Source organism: Schistocerca gregaria, chromosome 11, assembly GCF_023897955.1.
Source record: "Schistocerca gregaria isolate iqSchGreg1 chromosome 11, iqSchGreg1.2, whole genome shotgun sequence".
Taxonomy (NCBI): Eukaryota; Metazoa; Arthropoda; class Insecta; order Orthoptera; family Acrididae; genus Schistocerca; species Schistocerca gregaria.
The window spans coordinates 143,117,340-143,137,546 of NC_064930.1; the positions used below are offsets into that span (position 1 = coordinate 143,117,340).

The 20,207-nt window shown below is 44.6% G+C and overlaps 1 protein-coding gene across 7 annotated transcripts in view; it reads right to left on the bottom strand.

Annotated features, from left to right (window-relative positions):
* LOC126295258 (uncharacterized) overlaps positions 1-20,207 on the bottom strand; it is a 181,151-nt gene that overhangs the window by 107,167 nt on the left and 53,777 nt on the right. For all 7 annotated transcript variants that reach the window (XM_049987665.1, XM_049987664.1, XM_049987660.1 and 4 more), the window contains 2 exons: positions 18,684-19,000; positions 8,861-14,699 (listed from right to left, as the gene is read on the bottom strand). In XM_049987665.1, the coding sequence (XP_049843622.1) occupies positions 8,861-14,699; positions 18,684-19,000 (6,156 nt within the window). The remainder of the gene's footprint in view (positions 1-8,860; positions 14,700-18,683; positions 19,001-20,207) is intronic.

A 20,207-nucleotide genomic window follows, 5' to 3' on the forward strand; every position in this document is an offset into this window, starting at 1 on the left:
TATGTAATGTGGAACTGACCACTAAATGTCACAAGAGCCGGACCCACCACTATAAAAGGAGACGAGGAGTACCAGGTTGTCAGTAGAAAGCCGAACGGGAGATCAGTGACTTCCAATAAATAAATGTAAATGTTCAGAGACGATAACTGTTAGTATCGGCACGACAGTGCACCCTGTCGTAAAGCGACATCTCTGAAGTGATCATCAGCGGTAATGTTCCCAAAACAGGCCGGCCTTCCCAGTCTCGACCCAAATGCGGAAAGTCACCTTCGGGACGAGTCGGAATGTCGCCTATCGTTCCGAACTCCTCTTACTTCTCCGTTTTCGGCTTACGGGGAAGAGAGACTGTTGCTCCTCCCCACACGTCTCACCAAAAGTGTCGTCAGTAGAGTGCGAGCTACCGTTACGGCAGAGCCGGACACACTAATAGGTGTCCAGTAGAGGTAAGAAATGGAGCAAGTTTGAGTCTAATGTCGTGAAGGGGGGATAACGTATTTTACAGATCGAGGTGTCGCCATTAAGTTAGTGCTGTACCACCCTCCTTCCTACGTGCAGTAGCCCTACTGAAGCGTGCACGAGTGTACGGTCAGTTGCGATCAGTACAAAAGTCGAGTGCACAATCTCGGCACCGTAAAGTGGTACTCTAAGCGAAAAGACCTGCTGTCGGGATCTAAACCTACGTCTATATTCTGCAAACCACCACGAGGTTCACAGCAGAGGGAACCACTGTACCAATTATTACGGTTTCTTCCTGTTCCGTTCACGAACTAAGAGTGGTGTGAACAATTGTTCGAATTCGTCTGCGCGTGTAGTAATTATTCTAATCTCTTCCTCACAATCCTTACCTGAGTAACACATAAGGGGTTTTAGTTTTTTTTTTTTAAGAGCCATTACTTAAAGCCGGTCCTCGAAACTTTGTTAATAGACTTTCCTGCAGTAGCTTACGTCTACCTCAGAGGGTCTTCCAGTTCAGTTCCTTCCGTATCTCTGTGACACTCTCCCACAGGTTAAACAAACCTGTGACTCTTTCTGTTGCCCTCCTCTGTACACGTTCAATATAGTGTCTTCGTCACCACTGTAGAGTCTCGTATCATAGGAAACACGGGAGAGGATGTTTCAGGTGGCCGGTATCCTCTCCCTAGAACACAAATGCACATGAGTATTTACACGGTTCTTTATTTTCTTGAACAGACAGCTACTACTAAACTTTAACAGATTCCACATATTGTGGCCTCCTCAGGGAACACTGCCATAACGTAGCACTCTCCGTGTGGGCTAGGAGGTTTGTGTTCTCTGGATCAGGAGGGCTATACCGGCGGTAGCTTAGCTGCCAGAAGGGTCACATAAGCCGGACAGGCCAAAAGGGAGGAGTCAGACAAAGTGTGTCCCACAACGACCTATCGCTCCTACTTTACCATCCCAAACCTGTCCTCACCATGTCCTTTTCCCATCATATGTATAAGACCCCAACTGCAGTGACAGTGGAGAAAGAGTCTTTCGGAACAGTGAAGCTGGCGGAAGAGGCACCTTTTCTCCTTTGGTACAAAAAGAGTACAAGTAGCGACTGTACCCCAGAGGGGCAGCTACAGATTGCATCTGACTCCTAGTGAGTGGCTGAGTCTTAGGCTGGGCAACCCACTGCCTATGTGGAAAGAAACGGGGAAACTTCCCAAGCAGTATATGGTATGTCTCTCCACGTGAAAGATTCCGGAATTAGAACTTCCCCTCATGCGGATCTCCGGGAGGGGAACACATTGAGAGTAGACGTCTTTGAGAGGAAGAAAGGGACAGTGAAGGAAGGAAAGATAAGGGTTTTTAACATGGAATGTGAGGACACTACTACAAGCAGGAAAGCCAGAGAATGTAAAACAGGAGATGAAAGGAAACAGATTAGATGCCCTTGATTTGTGTGAAATGAGATGGGGAGAGAATGGGGAGATAGAAGGTGGAGATTATAAGCTCTCTTACTCAGGGGAAATCAAGAGTGGTGAAAATGGAGTAGGAATATTGATAGAAAAAAAACTGAAAAATAAGGTAATTGAGGTACAATATATTAATGGAAGACTGATGATGACATGACTGAAGGGTAGTTCAAGAGATATGGTGCTAATACAGGTATATATGCCAACCAGCCAGCATAGAGATAAGGAAGTGGAAGAATATTATGAGAAATTACAAGAACTGACCGAGAAAGAAAATAGAATTGCCTGCATTATCATGATGGGGGACTGGAAGGCAGTGGTGGGTGAAGGAAAAGATGAAGACACAGTAGGAAAATTTGGATTAGGAATAAGAAATGAGAGAGGTGATTGACTAATTAGTTCTGTAAAGAAAATTCATTAGCAGTGGGTAACATTATTTGAACAGCACAGAGGGAGACGTTACACATGGATTTCAAATTTGAATAGGGAAAGATATCAGTTGGCCTACATCCTAATACAAAAAACGTTTAGGATCTGTTTGACGAATGCCAAAGTTTATCCAGGAGCGGATATAAATTCAGACCACAACCTAGGAATGGGATAAATACAAGTGAAGTTGAAAAAAGTCTGGAAAGGTAAAGCAAAAGAAAGACTACACATAGAAAGACTCAAAGAGGTAGGAAAGGCATCGGATTTGGAAAACAGATTTATGGAAAAATGGGAAAGACGTAGTGTCAATGAAAGTGTTAATGACAAATAGATAAAGATGAGGGAAGGACTCATGGACTCTGGCAAAGAAGTACTAGGAACTAAATTATCCCAAAGTACCAGGAAAGAATGGATAACAGAAAACATGTTGAAAAAGATGGAAGAGCAGAGACAGTGGAAAAATGTAGAAACTGAAGGAGGCAAAAAGAGGTACAGGAAACTGAATAATGACTTAAAAAGAGAAATTGAAGAAGCAAGGGAAAATGATTGAAACAGAGATGCAACAAAATAGAGAAAATGGAGAAATAGAGAAAGTATGAAATGATGTATAGAGTGGCTAATGAGATTGTTTTTGAATGTAAAGGAGAAAAGGAATATCATGGAAATAGAAAGAGCGGATGATACTCTAGCAGAAGAACCACAGAAGGTTTTGAACAGATGGCAAGAATATATTGAATGTCTGTATAATGGGGATGAAATACAAAGTGAAATTAAGGTTGAACAGGAGCAAGACATTCCGGAAGATGGAAAGGGATTCTCAATCTTGGAAGCAGAAGTAGAAAAGGTGCTGAAGGATATGGAGAACAGCAAAGCATGTGGAATTGATTTGCCAGCAGAACTGTTGAGTCTGGGAAACAAGCCAAGAAAAGAAATAGTCTACCTCTGTAATGAGATACATGACAAAGGGGAATGGCCTGAGGACTTCCTTGCAACAGTTATGATACCAATAGAGAAAAAGAGAAACATTTAAAAAATCTGAAGAGTATAGGACCAACAGTCTAATGTCTCATGCAGCTAGAGTGTTGCTGAGAGTGTTCAATAGAAGGCTATATGCCAAGCTGGACAGAGGGATCGCAGAGGAACAGTTCCGATTTAGAAGAGGAAAAGGAACAAGAGATGCTAATGGCGTGTTAAGATCTATAGGGGAAAGACATGTGGAAAGAGGTAGAGAAATCTTTGCTTTTTTATAGATTTAGAAAAGGCTTTTGACAAGCTGATGGATATTTTGAAGAGGAAAGGAGTAGATTTCAACGAGAGATGACTGATATAGAATCTATATTTACACCAGAAAGTAACGATAAAGAATGGAAATGAAATGTCAGAAGGAAGCAACATTGGACGTGGTGTTAGACAAGGTTGTTGCCTTTCCCCACTGTCGTTTAACTGGAAGAGATTATTGCGAAAGGCTTAGATGGGAAAAGAGGAATATGTATTAGTCGAAAGACAATAGAACATGTATGATTTGCTGATGACACGGTATTAGTGGCAGAAAGTGAGTGGACATTAAATAACGTGCTGAAAGATCTGAATGAAGCTTGTGTGGAATACGGGATGCAAATAAACACAGTAAAAACAAAAGAGTACGGTCATCAGTGCAAGACGCAGACTATCCAATATTAAAATAGGACAGGCTACCATTAGCCAAGTAAGTGCATTTAAATATCTTGGGAGCACAATAACTGCAGACCTAAGATGTCACTGGAAGGTGAAAACTCCAACTGCCATAGCGAAGGAGGTATTTGACAGAAAGAGGAGACTCTTATGTGGCAAATTAGATAAAGTTCTAAGGGAAAGGCTTAGCAAATGTTTTCTCTGGAGTGTGGCACTGAATGGGGCAGAAACATGGATGCTAAGATGAGAGGATGAAAAAAAAGGTTAGAAGCATTTGATATGTGAATGTGGAGGAGGATGGAGAGAATAAGCTGGATGGAAAGAGTGAGTAATGAGAGAGTATTGGCAAGGGTTGGTGAGAGATGTCTGCTGAAAGTTGTAAGAGAAAGAAAAAAGAACTGGTTGGGACATTCATTGAGAAGGGATTGCTTGCAGAAGGCTGAGGTGAAGAAGGAGATACAAGACTATAGATGACATAAAGGGAAGAGGAAATTATGCACGCTTGAAGAGGATGGCAAAAGATCGGACAGCCTGGAGAACTACCATGTGACAACCTGCCTTTCGGCAGAATACTGATGATGATGATGATGATGATATGTTGTGGTATGAGCTCCTCATTAATAGGCCACATTAGCCTCTCTGCTGGTGAAGTACAAGTCCCACTATAAACACTACTCTGGTCACTACATACTGCCATAGCCTGAGCCCGCTCTGCGAGCAAGACTGAGCGACTGAGCTAGTGACCGAAAACCTCTGGACAGCAGTAGCGAACTAAATACTAGCTGTCGAGAGGGTGCTGGCGGCGTGTCGCTTGTCGGTGCACCTTTGGCCTCTCTTCTGACAGGTGTGCTCGAACCGTCACATGTCGATCTTTGCAATACATATCTGCCGACACCAGCAGATTCGAAGTCTCCCGTTAGTCTTATACGGTACGGGTCCCACACAGTTTGGCAATATTCTACAACCAGTCACACGATTTATTTGTAAGCAATCTCTTTTGTAGACTGATTGCACTTCCCCAGTATTCTACCAATAAACCAAAGTCTACCACCTGAATTACCAACTAATGAACCTATATGTGCACTCCATTTCATATCTCTACAAAGGGTTGCACCCAGGTATTTGTACGAGTTGGCCAATTCCAACAGTCACTCACTGATATTATAGTCGTACAATATAACTTTTTTTCATTTTGTGAAATGCACAATTTTAAATTTCTGAACATTTAGAGCAAGTTGCCAATATCTGCACAAATGTTGAAATCTTATCAAGATATGACTGAATATTTATGCAGCTTCTCTCAGATAGTACTACATTATAGATAACTGCATCATCTGCAAAAAGCCCGATTTTACTATTAATATTGTCTGCAAGATCTTTAATACACAACATGAACAGCAAGGGTCCCAACACCCTTCCCTGGGGCACACCTGAAGTTACTTCTACACCTGATGATGATCTACATTTGAGATAATGTGCTGTGTCCTCCCTGCCAAAAAGTTCTCAATACAGTCACAAACTCCACTTTCTGTATGATCATACTTTTGACAATAAGGATAGGTGCAGTAACGAGTCAAATGCTTTTCGAAATCAGATAGTTTTTAACAAAGTTGTGTTTTATGAGACTGTTGAGGATGTAAGATGAAAAGTAAGTGATACAATGTATAGAATTGCAAATGGTTCCATCAGAGGAAGAATTGTCTCTGGAGTAAGATCCACAATACAGTCCACACTTCAGACAAAATACGTACAAATTTTGTCCGAGGCAAACAAAGTGGTCGCATTCGTGTTTGTTCCACCTCACCACGAGAAAACGTACGTGCTCTGTCAAACGAAAACTGGGCACAGTACAACGTCACTGCCACGTTCCTACACTATTTACATATTCTTTTGGCCGTGGCAATTTGCGTGTACCAACTAACTGCAGCTGCACTTCACGGAATGAAAAAAATGTGGTATTCAGTAACTACAATATCAGTGAGTCACAGTCGGAATTGACCAATTCATACAAATATCTGAGTGTAACACTCTGTAAGGATATGAAATGGAATGATCACGTAGGCTCAGTCATGGGTACAGCGGGTGACAGGCTTTGGTTTACTGGTAGAATACTGGAGAAGTGCAATTACTCTACCAAAAAGATTTCTTACAAATCACTCGTGCGATGCATTCGAGAATACAGCTGAAGTGTGTGGGACCCGCACCAAATAGAACTAATAGGGGATAGTGAACGTGTACAGAGAGGGGCGTAACACGTTTGTTTGATCTGTGGGAGAGTGTCACAGAGAAACTGAAGAAATTCAACTGGCAGACTACTGAAGATAAGACAAACCATCCGGAGAGTGGCTACCAACACAGTTTCAAGAAATGGCTTTAAATCCACGACTAGGAATATACTACAAACTCCTACATACCGCTCAGATAGGGACTGCGACAACAAAATTAAACGATTACAGCACGTACAGTGGCATTTAAACAATTATTCGTGACGTCTCCACACATGAATGCAACGGGATGAAACCGTAATAACTGGTACTTTGTGGTGGTTTGCAGAGTGTAGATGTAGAAGTAGCGTTGCCTCAAGACAAATATACAGTTTTAGCTGTAATATTTGTCTTAGTGTACTACATTTTCAATATAAATTATACCTTTTAGCAGATTATGAGAACATTTTAAATTTTTACATTCAGCCAATAATTACACAAAGTACTGAAAATGAAATTTATGTCGCCCTCGGAAGCCAATAGATAGGCAACCTAAAAATGGGACCAGGTAACGTGTCCCATGTTCTGGCACAGTCGTTTAGTAATACACGTACCGAAATAGTATAGATGCTGAGTCACAGATAGGCAGACTCTCACAATTAAAGCTTTTGGCTATTAAGGCCTTCGTGCGAGAAGCCAGCAGACGGAGTTCGGTAGGGGAATCTTCGAGATTCCCCGTTTGCCCTACGGGTAAAACTGTGCAGTATCCAGATACGTCGGGCAGTCCGACGTCACAGAGGACAGCTGTCGGGGTCCCGCGGTGAAGGGATGGCACGCTCCACTCGACGGCATCCGAACTGTCACGAGGGAGGATCTCCGCACCGAGCACTTAGTACGTCGTAACCCATAACACGTCTGCGCCTGCTGTCTGAGGAGGAGGAAAGTACTCCTTGCGAGATGCTGTGTCGTCTTACACTGTCGGCTGGAGATTAGTAGTAGCTGGACTACAAAATTACTGTCCACCGTGTAGGCTGCCATTAACGACACGATACGGAGGGCCACTTTCGGAGTGCTGCCGAGATCGGGAAGCAGGGACTGCTGACGAATGCCATCGTACCGTGTTCAGTGATGAACGACGGTTCTGCACTATCCCAGGTGACTACCGTTAACAAGTATTGTGGTGACCTGGTGAGAAGTCCAATTCTTCCATCGTTTCAGAGAGAGCCAGTGGTGTTACTCCAAACTTCGAGGCACAGGGAACCGTCGAGTAAAACTTCGGGCCACAGTCGGTAGCGACTGACGAGAGCCCGACAGTACGTGACATGTCTGCCGCGTTCTCGTTTCTTACCTCTCATCTGACAGGATCACAGTGCCCATTTTCGACAGGACAGTGCTCGTCCAAATACGTCTCTACAAACTGCGTGTGTGATGTCGAGGTACTCCCCGTGACCAGTAAGATCACCAGGTCTGTCCTCTACGGAACCTGTGGGATCAGAACTCCGTCCCAGTGCCAGTATCCACAATATGAGGATCAGTTACAACAGTTGTGCACCTGACGTCCTGGACAGAGCATACGACAGCTTTACGGCACACTTCTCAACTGAATCTGTACACACATCCATGTCAGACTGTGTGCAACATCATGAGAGCATGCGAGAGCGAGAGCGAGAGCGAGAGCGAGAGCGAGAGATCTCTAAAATAAATGTTGGGTAATAGCAGTGAGAAATGTCATTCAGCTTAAAATACCGTCATCAAAGAGGGTACAGTACCGATGCAGAACATACACAACACTGTTTCATTTATAATCATACCCTGCAAACTGTAACATGTATTTTTCTTTTTAATAGCTACGAAATACCATAACTTAAGTACAAGGTCCCAATTTAAAAAAAGGATTAGTACCATTATGAAGTTGCAGGAAATGACAGTTCAAGCTAACATTCATTCCTTCCGACAATGTGACCACTGAAAATCTGGTTCAATATCTGGACCAATTAGGAAAAAATCTGAGGTTGATATCCTGTGTGTCTGTACCGATATTCAGTCAAAACTTTTCCTTTCACTGTCTAAATCAATAACTGTATTAGGTAAAGAAAAATTTAATAAGCAGCTACTAAAGTCAATATGTCCAAATTCAGCACTTAAGGGGGAAAAAAGTGAGTGGTGAGGCGAGGTTAGCAGGTACAAAATATTTACAAAATTCATTTAGGTTGTATGAATAGTATACACATGTCAGGTGAGAGCAGAGCAATGCCACCTTAATGATGATGAAATCATCTCTTTTTCACTAGAATATTGCTCTGACCTGACATTTCTACATTACTAGTACAACCCAATAATTGTGTGTCTTGTTTTGTACACATTAACCTTAGTCCAACTCTCATTGTCTCACAGTGTAACAAAAACTGCCCTTTTTATCTAATATTTAGTTGGACTCAGAATGGAACTATACTGCTAAAAAACCACTGTTCAAAATAAACATCATTAGTAGTTACGTTACGAAATTTCCTCCCTTCCACCCACATGAAATTAGGACAGCAGCCCCTGGCCCAGCACATTCCTTTGCACTGTGGAAAAGTCGGTAAGTCGATGTGCGCGATTACGTCAACAATACGAAGACTAACTGATACTTACGGGATCGAGATTGCTGCCGTCCCTGTCGGCATTCTTAAGACAGTCAGAACTGACGTTTCCGTCTGGTGGTGGTTCTTCATCTGCTGCCTTTTCCACTGAGCCGTCTGCAGCCTCCACCTCTTTACGTTCAGTCAGACCCGGAGCTGCCTCCGTCACATCTGCCAAACTTCTCCAACTGTCACCCTCCGAAGCTACTACAATCGTTGCAGATGAAACTGACTGTGTTACCACACTGTCACTGACACCGATACTATCTCCCTTCGAACTACCGGGCAAATCGTCTTTGCGTGTTACCACTCCGTCGGAATCACCGACACTGTCCACCTTTGGTCTCCCGGGCAAATCCTCTTCGCCAATTTCTGCTGGTGTTATCGCTTCATTGAAGTCACCGACACCGTCCGACTTTGACGTATCGGACAAATCCCGTTCACTACTCTCTTCTACCGTTTCACTTTCTTCTGTCGAGCCTAGCTCTTTGGTGCCACTGTCCTTATCTTCTGAGGACGACAGTGACTCGTCAGAGGCCACTCCCTGTGAAACGTCCACCCTCACATCCGTGGCAACAGAGCTAACTGTGTCGCCCAACATTTTACCGGTAACTGCACTGGAAGAAATTGTCAAGCAAATTCTACCTCCAGCTTCCACTCTGTAAGCTACACTCAGTGCCTTCTCCGCATCCTCCGATGTCACACTGCACGGCTGGTAATCTGATTTTCTTTCATTTTCTTGTAAATTACACACTTCAGGAGACACTGCGCGTTCACCGGTGAGGAGTCGGGCGAGAGGCATCTCGTCGGCATCTTCCGAAACTCTGCTATCTGGACGCTCGGCGCTAACCTCGTAGGTTTCTGGGGCCTCGTCGTTTACTTCCTTCACGTGCGTACTCTGAACCTGTTCCCCTTCTGTCGTTATACCCGTAGAACTTGCCTTTGATACTTCGACGCTTTCCGGCACAAAAATATTGGCATCCTCTCCGTCTAGACCACAGTCACCGGAACTGCTAACCTTTCCGTCTTCCGTATTTTTTACTTCTGCCGCACTTTCGCCGTCTTTCGCAATGTCGGCAACTACGGTGCAAATCCCAGCGTCAGAGTCTCCGACGGCGAGTCGGACTTCATCCGCCGAATTGCTTACGTCGTTTACTCTGCCAGTAGGGCCACTCACGACCTGTAGGGGCCCTCCTACGTCAGAACACAAGACGGGTGCCAGAGTCACCCGGCACGGGCTCGTGCAGTGCCGTTGGATGTGTTTCCAGAAAGAGGAATTCGACGTGAAGTCACGACCGCACTGCCGGCAGACCTTCCGTCTATCGTCACAGAGGTTCCTCCCATCAGCCTCAGACCGAGTTGTACCCTGGCCGGTGCCGGTTCGTACAGTTTTCCCGCCACCCGAACTCCCGTGCACATTCTCACTATCGTCAACTGTCGCAGATGGTCGAACCTCTGCACCCATCATTGCAACCTTCATGGCGGCCAAGATGAGGCCCTTCTCGGAGTGCACCTCGTCTGCAGAAACTGGGCTCCCATTAGGGATCACTGTGCTTAGAGTGCTCACCTCCAACTTCCCGTGCTCTTTCACGCCACTCTCACTATCGGAGAAACTGACTTCTAATGACCGTGTCCGAGGTTCGAGAAGTTCCTCATTTTCAGTATCGGCACACATTGCAGCATCAGCCACTGTGGCCCCACACTCTGGTACGGGCACCTCTACAGAAGTAGATCTCCTGGTCTTTCTAGCACTGGATGCATTTCTCCTTTTTTTAGAAGTACTCGGCATCGATTTTGCAGCAATATTTATAGCTTCTCCTGTCACATCTCTGTTTTCCTTTCCACTGTCCGTAAGAGATAGCATTGAGTCAGATGTTGCAGATATCTTAACGGAGGCAGATTTGTGCCCAGAATTTTCTGGCAGTGTCCCCACATCTTCCTTAACAGAGTCAATTCCATTCGGTGTCCTTTCATTTGTGGAATGTTCTGTCGTATCTTCCTTCACGGAATGTATTACCTCACTGTCGATAGCATCCGCCACTAATTGTGATGTTGGGACAGGCATTGTAACGGAATAGTTCCTTTTCCGTTTAGAAGTTTTTGGCTTACTCGGGACTATTTTCTCACTGAAATCAACAGCTGGACTTTCTGGGAAAACCTGTGAATTTTGTTCTAGCAAATCACTGACAACAGGTGCACCAGTGTCAGATCTCTCAGTCAAATTTTCAGTGGAAGAGGTTTTCTTCTGTTTGGAAGTCTTGAAGGTATCTGGCACGCTTTTAGCTATTGCACCGATTGAACTGTCTACCACTTTCACCATATCGTCTGTCAGTGCAGTTTGTGATTCCGAGGCTTTTGAGGCAGAGGCAGTTCTCCTGCGTTTCAATTTTGACTTGCTCGGGGACTTACCACTACCGTCAGCAATCAAATCCGTCACGTCTGCCACTGTGACAACTCGCTCCACACTGACAGAGGTGGATGTGCGAGGTTCCAGTTTCTCGACAACAGCAGCAGCAGATGCACTCCGTTTCTGTTTTGTTTTGGTCTTGTTCTGCTGCTTCTTTCTGTTGTTCTCAGAAATTTCTTTATGGCCAGTTTCAGTTACGTTACACTCCACGACACCACCTGTAGCAGATAATGGTGTATCAATTTCTGCAGTGAGGTCTGTAAGAGATGAAGTCCTCTTCCGTTGCACAATTTTCACCTCGGCTGTCAGTGCTTTCTGAACAGTGTCGCAAAATATCAAAGTAGATTTTTCGTCACCGTCGATACCCTCTAGAGTGGTTTTTACTGGATCCCGTTTTATGGGAGAATTTGTCACAGAGGTAGTCTTTTTTTGGTTCAGAGCTTCTGACTCTGTTGGGGAGGCTTTAACAATGGCATCAGTCACCACCTCATCTTTCTCTTTTCTTTCGCTGTCACCAGCTGCGCTATCCAGAGGGTACGGCAGCAAAACTGATTGATTGCCGAGCTCTGCAGTTGCAACAACCGAGCTGTCCAGAAGACTCTTCTGTCGCCCTGTCTTCTTCTTCTTTGACAACTTCACACCCTTCAGTTTTGGAGTTGTCACACTACTTTCTGCAGTTACAGAAACTTCACCTAATGTCGTAGGCACACTACTATCGAGTAGCAGTTTTTGGTTTTTACTTTCCAAAACTTTCAAATCGGCGTTACTGTCCATTTCAGGTAACAAAATACTTACCGAGTCAACAGATAGTCTCCAATCTGTACTGCCTTCTGGACTGTCACCTTTACTCAGACGTCCTATTTTCTGCCTCGTCCTGTCACTGATCTTCGATAACTTTTGTTCTGCCTCTCCTTTTCCTCCCAGATGATGTTCACGTTCACTTTCGGAAAGAACGATAGGCTCATATCTGGCGAGATCGTCAGGCACTACATCACCGTCCAATATTTCTGGCTCCCGTTTCTTCGTGGGAGTAAGGTCCACATCCGCTTCTCCAACTGTGTTACCTTTTGTTTCCTCTTCTTTTGCAGATTTTGTCTTTGGAGTGCTCTTACGCTTTTTGGGAGGAGATTTTGCACCTGCCAGAGGTGCCGGCGCGTCTCCGCCCGAAGCTGCAGGTTCACTGCCCTCTTGACAGCCTGCCGAGTCGCTATTTCCTGAAATTTCACTCACCCCGGGTCCTTCTGCTGATGGTGTTTGCACTTTGCTTTTAACTTTCTTCGCCCCACTCGCCTTTCCAGATGCTGGAGTGTCGGGAGTTTTGCATGTTGGAGTACTGGACTGAACAGCTTCGGCTTTCTGATTTGCAGGTGATTCTTGTACATTCTTTTTAGAAACCTTTTTGATGCTCTTCGGTTTGAATCTAATAATAGGCATTGCACGAAGCCTGTGAGTGACAGTGAACATTCTCGTACCGTCCGGATTTCTTTCAGATCTCGTTCTACTGATAAGCTCCCCTTCCTCAGAGTCGTCATCTTCGCTATCGGAGTCATCGTCATCACTTTCACTACTATCGTCATCGTCGGCATCGGCATCGTCGTCATCATCGTCATTCACTGTATCCTCATCTACAGACAGCACAATATTTTCTGAAGGTAAGCTTTCTACATCTGCCGGAATATCAACTTTAGCGTTCTCTATCTTCTCGAGTAACTGAGGTTTCTTGGATTTTGAGTTATTCTTCACACATTTGACAACAACAGCCACACGAGTTTCCGTATCCGATACACTTACATTTTCTTTTTTCGACACCAGTGACTTCGGTCGGGAGGACTCCTTCTTCCGACTGCTTCCACCGTGTTTAGTCGCAGGAGCGATTACGCGTGAGCTCACTTCGACATCCGACACAGATTCTGCAAGAGATTTCACCACTTTAGTTTCCCCTAGAGGCTTCTTCGACTTCGAAACTTTCCTGACGGGCGACTGCTTCTCGGCAGTAACGAGCCGGGTGAGATCTTCAACTGTCACATCGTCCACAGGTTCAGTTTTAATGCACTGCAAAGCCTCGAGTTCCACACCTTGCCGAGTTTTAACATTGCCGCTGTCACACTCTGACCCTTCTGGAGCTGAACTCATTCTGCTACTATTGCTAGTGGAGACTGTCGTTGAAGTTACTTTGCCTTTGGACAGAGTCCTACTCTTCTTCCTGTTTGGCGAAGATTCCATTTTGGGAACAGTCTTCACATCAGCTCCTCCTTCCTCAGGAGTGAGAGTCACATTGTCAGGTGCTCTGCCACTACTTCTGCTCCTGTTCCCCTTAGTGGATTTCACATCTTCACTCTTCACGTCAGGTGCAACCACACTAATTGCAGGCAGGCCATCGTTCGGTTCACCGTGGCCTTTCTTATTTATGACGGTCACATTGTCAGATGCTCTGCCACTACTTTTGTTCCTGCTCCCCTTAGTTGGTTTTCCATCTTCACTCTTCACAACAACAGGTGCAACCACGCTACTTACAGGTGGCACATCATTCGATTCACTGTGTCCTTTCTTATTTGATTTCCCTTTCTGCACCTTTTGCTTCGATGCCTGCACGAGCGGCTCGGTATCTCTGTCAGAAGCTGCGTATTCAGTCTTTTTGTCAGTCTTATGGATTTCTGGATCTACAGTCTCAACAACACTTCCTCTGATCATCGGCTCAGTACCCTTAGTTGCGGGCACCGCATTTCCAGCTTGCAGGATGTCAGTACTGTGCGAACCGCATTCGGGTACTCCAGTCTGCTGTTTTGCCCTGCTCCGTGTCTGGTGCAGCTTCATTTCATTCTCCTCCTCACTCTCCGACTCCGGAGCCAGTCTGCCTTTTGGAGGCACCGATTTTTTCACCTTCGCAGGGGAAGAAGGTGGTGTCCCAACAGAGTGTGTGGCAGCATCTCGTCGGCCCAAATCGAGCGAGAGACGTGACGCGCGGGATCTCAGCACCGGGACGTGTGGCAAGCCGGCGGTCGATTTCTGTGGGCGCGGGTCCGGCACCGGGGCCGACTTCGGACGGTTCCCACGCCGAGGGCTCGGCGACTGCGTCCGCGGAACTTCCGAATCGGCAGGTGTGGACTTCGGCGCCGACATCTTGACGGGCGTCCTCAATTTTGGCAGTTGTACGGGACTCGCCGGCCTCGGCGTCTGCGCCCTGGTGGTGACGAGCTGGGCATTCGAAATGGGCGTCTTCGGCCTCGGAGTCTGTGGACGTGACGTGCCAGTTTGTGGTGTTAACAGTTCTGGGATGGCCGGAGGAGGGAGAGGTGGCGGTCCCGGGAAACTCCTGTTCCTGGTGGTCGGCCCCTGCTGGTTGGAGTCCAACAGCGGTAGTGGTACCTTCTCGGAGCTAGCTTTCTGCAGTGCCTGTCGTGTGTTCCTGCTCGGTGTCTCCGGACGCTCGGGAGGTGGCAGTGAGCTGAAAAGAAATACACTGTCTTCAGTAAATGGAGCTCGGCACTGTAAAGTAATTACAAGTAATTAATCATTAAAAAAACAACTCTCTGCTTCAGTTGCAGAATTGAGAGAGACTATCCACCGATTCACACTTCAAGTCCTCGAATCATAAGGTCTTCGTTACAAATTAATAAGAGTCACTGAGCAAACTTTAACCGACGTAAGTTCCGAGGTTAACTTCTGGGAAGAATTTTCAGAATCCTTCACAATAAAAACTGGTCTTTAGGCAATTGGTTATCCTTCCTCTGCTTCTCAATGCAGCCCTCAATCACATCCTGAAGATTTAGAAAAAAGAAAACCCACCCAAAAACAGAAGTGGAGCAGAACCCTAAATAAGAACAAACTTTCCTGGGGTTTGTTCTTTCAGCTCATGACATGGAAAGATTCATGGTCAAATCACCAGAGGGGAGGGGGGAGGTGATGAATATTTCATATAATTATTGCCCAAATTTAAAATGTTGTCCATCTATTCATTACAAGTATAACACTATAAGAAAAGTATTAAAAGTAAGAAACTACGTACATATCTCACACACAAATTACTGAGACTTCATTCATCCAGTATTCGAGAAAGACAACACTGAGCAACAATGCGACAAACTTTATGCGTATTTCAGACCATTTCGAAACTTACATGCTAATGACAAAATATTTTAACACGTTAACTCATCTGAAAAGTAATAAGATGTGTGAAGCTGTTTTATACATGGTAGTTCAATTACTTAAAGAATCAGCTGTTAACTGGCTTTCTACTAAAAGATTTGCTCATCCAACCCATGAAAAGAACAGAGTTTTGATCCTTGGGAGGTACTGTTTATAGACATGCTGGAAAGAAGAAAAAAGTAATATTAGCCTTTGGAAGTATTAGTTGTTTGCTCAGGAGCAGAGCCAGTAGGGATAGATTAGAAAGAAAAGGGAACCCATTAAAACCCCCGAGGGAGGGAGCCACCTGTAGTGAGGACAATGGTGAAATGGGACATGTCAGAAACAGCAGCATATCCTGACCCTCCTAGTGGACTCTATTAGGTTGCTTGTTAGCTTGTACGTTGAAAGGGAAATAAGGGTTGTGAAGGAATGCATACATTTTTATGTTAAAACAGTTTGCTTCCAGAGGTTCTGCCGAGTTGCTGTATATTTCATTTTATGTACAATATTTTGATGACCAACACAGGGTGCTGCGAGTTTTGCTGTTACGCGTAATTGCTGCACAAACTCCAACCACAATGTGAACTATCACTGGTCTCGCGTCATTATCTGTATTACTAACCAATTATCCCTGAAACCGGAAACTCGTACCGATTCCAGGTTGCCCGTCTATTAGGTTCGACAGGCAAGAGAAATTGTATTTTCAATATTTTGTGTAATTTTTGACCTATTTTGAAATACTGTCATAATCTACACATTAAGAGGTATAATCTTACATTAAAACTATCATCGTAAGACATGTATAACAATTACAAACTGTGTATTTGTCTCAAGGACGTGTAACTGGTGGTGCGCAAATACCGAGACTTTATTCATCCTCTACTTGAGATTGAGAACACTTGGGGACTTCCGATAAATTTTGCAATAATTTCAAACCTTTCAAAAACTTCTTTTCACTGACACCTCCCACAAATAAATAAAAGGAAAGAAGTTTATCGCTCACAGCGTTTTTGCTGTTCATTTTTGCATCTGGCACAACTTAATTTATTACTTCTTTACTACTAACTCTAATCACAACACTGTAGTATGTGAGCAGCATCTGTATGTACCACTTAATGTACCTGCAAAGTTACATCATCGTACAACAAACAGTTCAGGAGATGTTAAGAAACATGAAAAATGAGCTTTTGTCTAAAATTGGTCACAAATTCCCCAGTATATATCCATACAGTGTTTCATAATGAGATCACTTAGTGACTTCCAACAAATTTGCACATTATTTCAAACCTTTTCTACAGTTGTCCTCACGTATGTGCTTAAAGTCAAATATTTAACACATGACTCATTTGTGAAGCAATCAGACGTTTAAAGCTCTTTTATACACGGGAGTGTGATTCTTCGAAGAAATGACTTACAGCCGATAGTAAATTTCCATATCCAGTGATGTAAAGAAGGAATAAGTAAATAAATAAATATGTATGCCGGCCCATAAACTTGGTGTCTATACAACTTTACTCACCTATTGTATTTCTTTACAATCTTTAAGGCAGCATTCGGCAACAGTCGATTTAATTGATGGTGCCGTATTTTGTGCAAATGCAAGGTCCGCAGGAGAGCTTCTGTAACATTTGGAAGGTAGGAGACGAGGTACAGGTGGAAGGAAAGCTGTGAGGATGGGGCGCAAGTCGTGCTTGGGTAGCTCAGTTGGTAGAGCACTTGCCCGCGAAAGGCAAAGGTCCCGAGTTCGAGTCTCGGTCCGGCACACAATTTTAACCTGCCAGGAAGTTTCATATCAGCACACACTCCGCTGCAGAGTGAAAATCTCATTCTGGAAAGGCAATGTAAGCAAATTGTATGCCAAATTTGCAAAAAATAAAAAACCCTTTTTCAATCTATAAATAATACAATGCAGAAAAATTACGCATACCAGAGTAAGGATGGTCACTGAAGATACTCTACAAATAATGTATAAATGCATCTGGAGAAAAACATTCAGATTGCAGCTAACTTAAAATGAAAGAAACACTAATAATTGATTTTCTCAACCACAAGCTGACAAACCCGGCTTCGCCCGAGTATTCATTTTGCCAATTTTGTATTAGAAATGGAAACAAAAATTGAACTGTGTTTGTAGCAAAATATTGAAAAAAACCTTTTCCCATGCACTCGTAAAAATGCCTTTGAAATTATGGAACAGTTTATTATATGAATAAAGTACAAATGTGCAAAAACAGCTGTTTTGCCTACCTACAATGTGAGTTTGTGAACACCTCTAAGGCAATGCCTCTTCATAGCTCTAAAGACAGCTACTGTTGTTGCCTACAGATATTTGCACTTTGCAGTTCATAGCTGTCCGAAACATTGTCAGGTGTCAGCGATTTCCTTAAGTCAACTGTAATAGTGTCTCAGTAGTAAGGAATAGACGTATTAAAGCTTCATGCAGTATGCAGCACTTTTTCAAGCATCTCAATGTTTGTGACATCACATCTGTCGAACTGTGTGTCGTACAATGGTTTATTTGTGTAGGTACATTTAGTGGCATCTGAGGATATTGTCTGCAAAATACACTGCGAATAGAGTTAGAAGCAAAGAAGTAACGAATTTAAACGTTGTGCACAGTTCGGCAGTTTTTCACGCACCACAGAATTTACGACGGTGTAGCTCTTGATCTATCTCCCATGTGACGGTGTGATTCTGTAGGTACATTCGGCGGCATATGTGGACACTGTCCGCAAAATGTGTTGTGAACGGAATTAGTAACAAAGAAGTAATAAATTTAATCATTGCGCATAATGCGGCATTTTTTCACGCATCTCACTGTTCGTAAGGTCATATCTCCTGAACTGCGATAGGTAAGTGGTTCTTACCCCAACAGCAAATGTTACCTGGCAGTAAGAGATGTGTGGAACCTGTTTGGTCAAAATTGGTCCAGTGGGTTAGGAAGAGACATGGAACACACACACACACACACACACACACACACACACACACACACACACACACACACACACACATTTTTATATTATGTATGGACTCCACAGCAACACTACCGAACTGCTGTGGAGTGCAAGTACTTGCAGAAGATGGTCCAGTGGGTTAGGAAGAGACATGGAGAAACACACACACACACACACACACACACACACACACACACACACACACACACACACACATTTTTATATTATGTATGGACTCCACAGCAACACTACCGAACTGCTGTGGAGTGCAAGTACTTGCAGAAGATGGGGACACACAGCAGAAGAGCCGCGCTGCCAGCCGACACACAGAGAGGGGAGCCTACCTCCTACGGCGGTGGACGTCGGGTGCTCCGACGTCCTGCAGTAGCAGGCTGCGGCTGCGCCGCCCGGCAGGCGTCGTACTCCTCGCGAGGGGCGACCCGGACCGAGCCGCCTCCCACGGGGCAGACGCCGGAGGCTGCTGCCCTCTCGTCACGTTCGCAGGTCGCCGCCGCTCTTCTTTCGTGGCGGGCTGCGGCGGCGGCGGCGATGGCAACGGTACCGACGGCGGAGTCTGGATGCCGACCCGCAGACCGTACGAGCACGACGCGTTGGTCACGATGCGGCGGTTCAGGTGCTTGTAGCGGTTCAGGTGAGCTTGCTGCACATTTCACAATGCGTGTACCTCAGTTCAATAAACAGTACATATAAAGGGTATTTCACAGACATAACACCAGCTCGGATTGGGGACGGAGGAAAAGACAGACGTGTCTCAAACACAGATGTGGCTGAACAGACATGGGTTCGAACAGGCACCCTCGAGCGTACGAGTCGAGTCTCTCGGCACTGCCGCAAATCGCTCGGCAGTTCAGTGACAAAAACTACATAGTATAACATTAAAGTGCACTCTTGCTATTTGAAATCACTTCTCTTTATTCAATTTACTTAAACACTCAATTGTGTTCTTTGAAAATTTTTATACCACATCAATCAATTTTTAGACCTCAAATACCTTCATCGAGCATCTGCAATAAGACTGTATTACTCGGCAAGTTCGTGGGAGCCAACTCGGTCACGTAAAAAATGTACAGTCACAATCTGATTCAAAGCAGTGCACCTCATTACCTTACAGTGCGAGCGCCTAAAGTAATAGCGTGAAATACCTTCACGGGAAGCTGCGACAACTCTCTTTTATGTTTTCATTTTTACTGACAGTCAGAACGATAAAGGTGTGATAGTGGAGGCAAATAAGTCAACTGAAGGTGCCACCAAATGTTGACAAGCAACAGTTAAGTCAGTCAATTTGCATGTGCAAATTACAATACAGGTAACGCCGTGCCAAGTGAATCATGATTCCGAAGTAACGACAGCAGACTAGGTCAGCACTATTCACAGACTCCAAGCTTTTCTTTACACGACACATCTCCTGTGACAATAATGAACTGTCCATGTCACGAGGCCACAATTGTGCTACAGCAACCTACAACGATATCTCGGTCACCAAATTCACCCGATCCGATAACACACCGGGAACAGTATCGGTTGCCAGCTCTGCACTCACAAAGCCGTGATCTACGGGAATTGTGTGACCTGTCCATAGATGTCCGACATCAGATGTCTACAGAAACCTACCAAGGACCTGTCGAATCTGTGCCACACACGATCACTTTTGTACTGACATCGAAAGGTGGACCAGAATGACTTATCAGATAGTCGTAATGTTCTGGCTCGTCAGTGTAAACGGGAAAGAAATATCGAAAGCTGACCCACTTGCCTATAAGTAAAGCACACATTACACATTGTAACACTGCTTTCGTGTTCCTGGAATTAAAGTTTTCCCACATTTATGACATATTTTTATTGGTGCC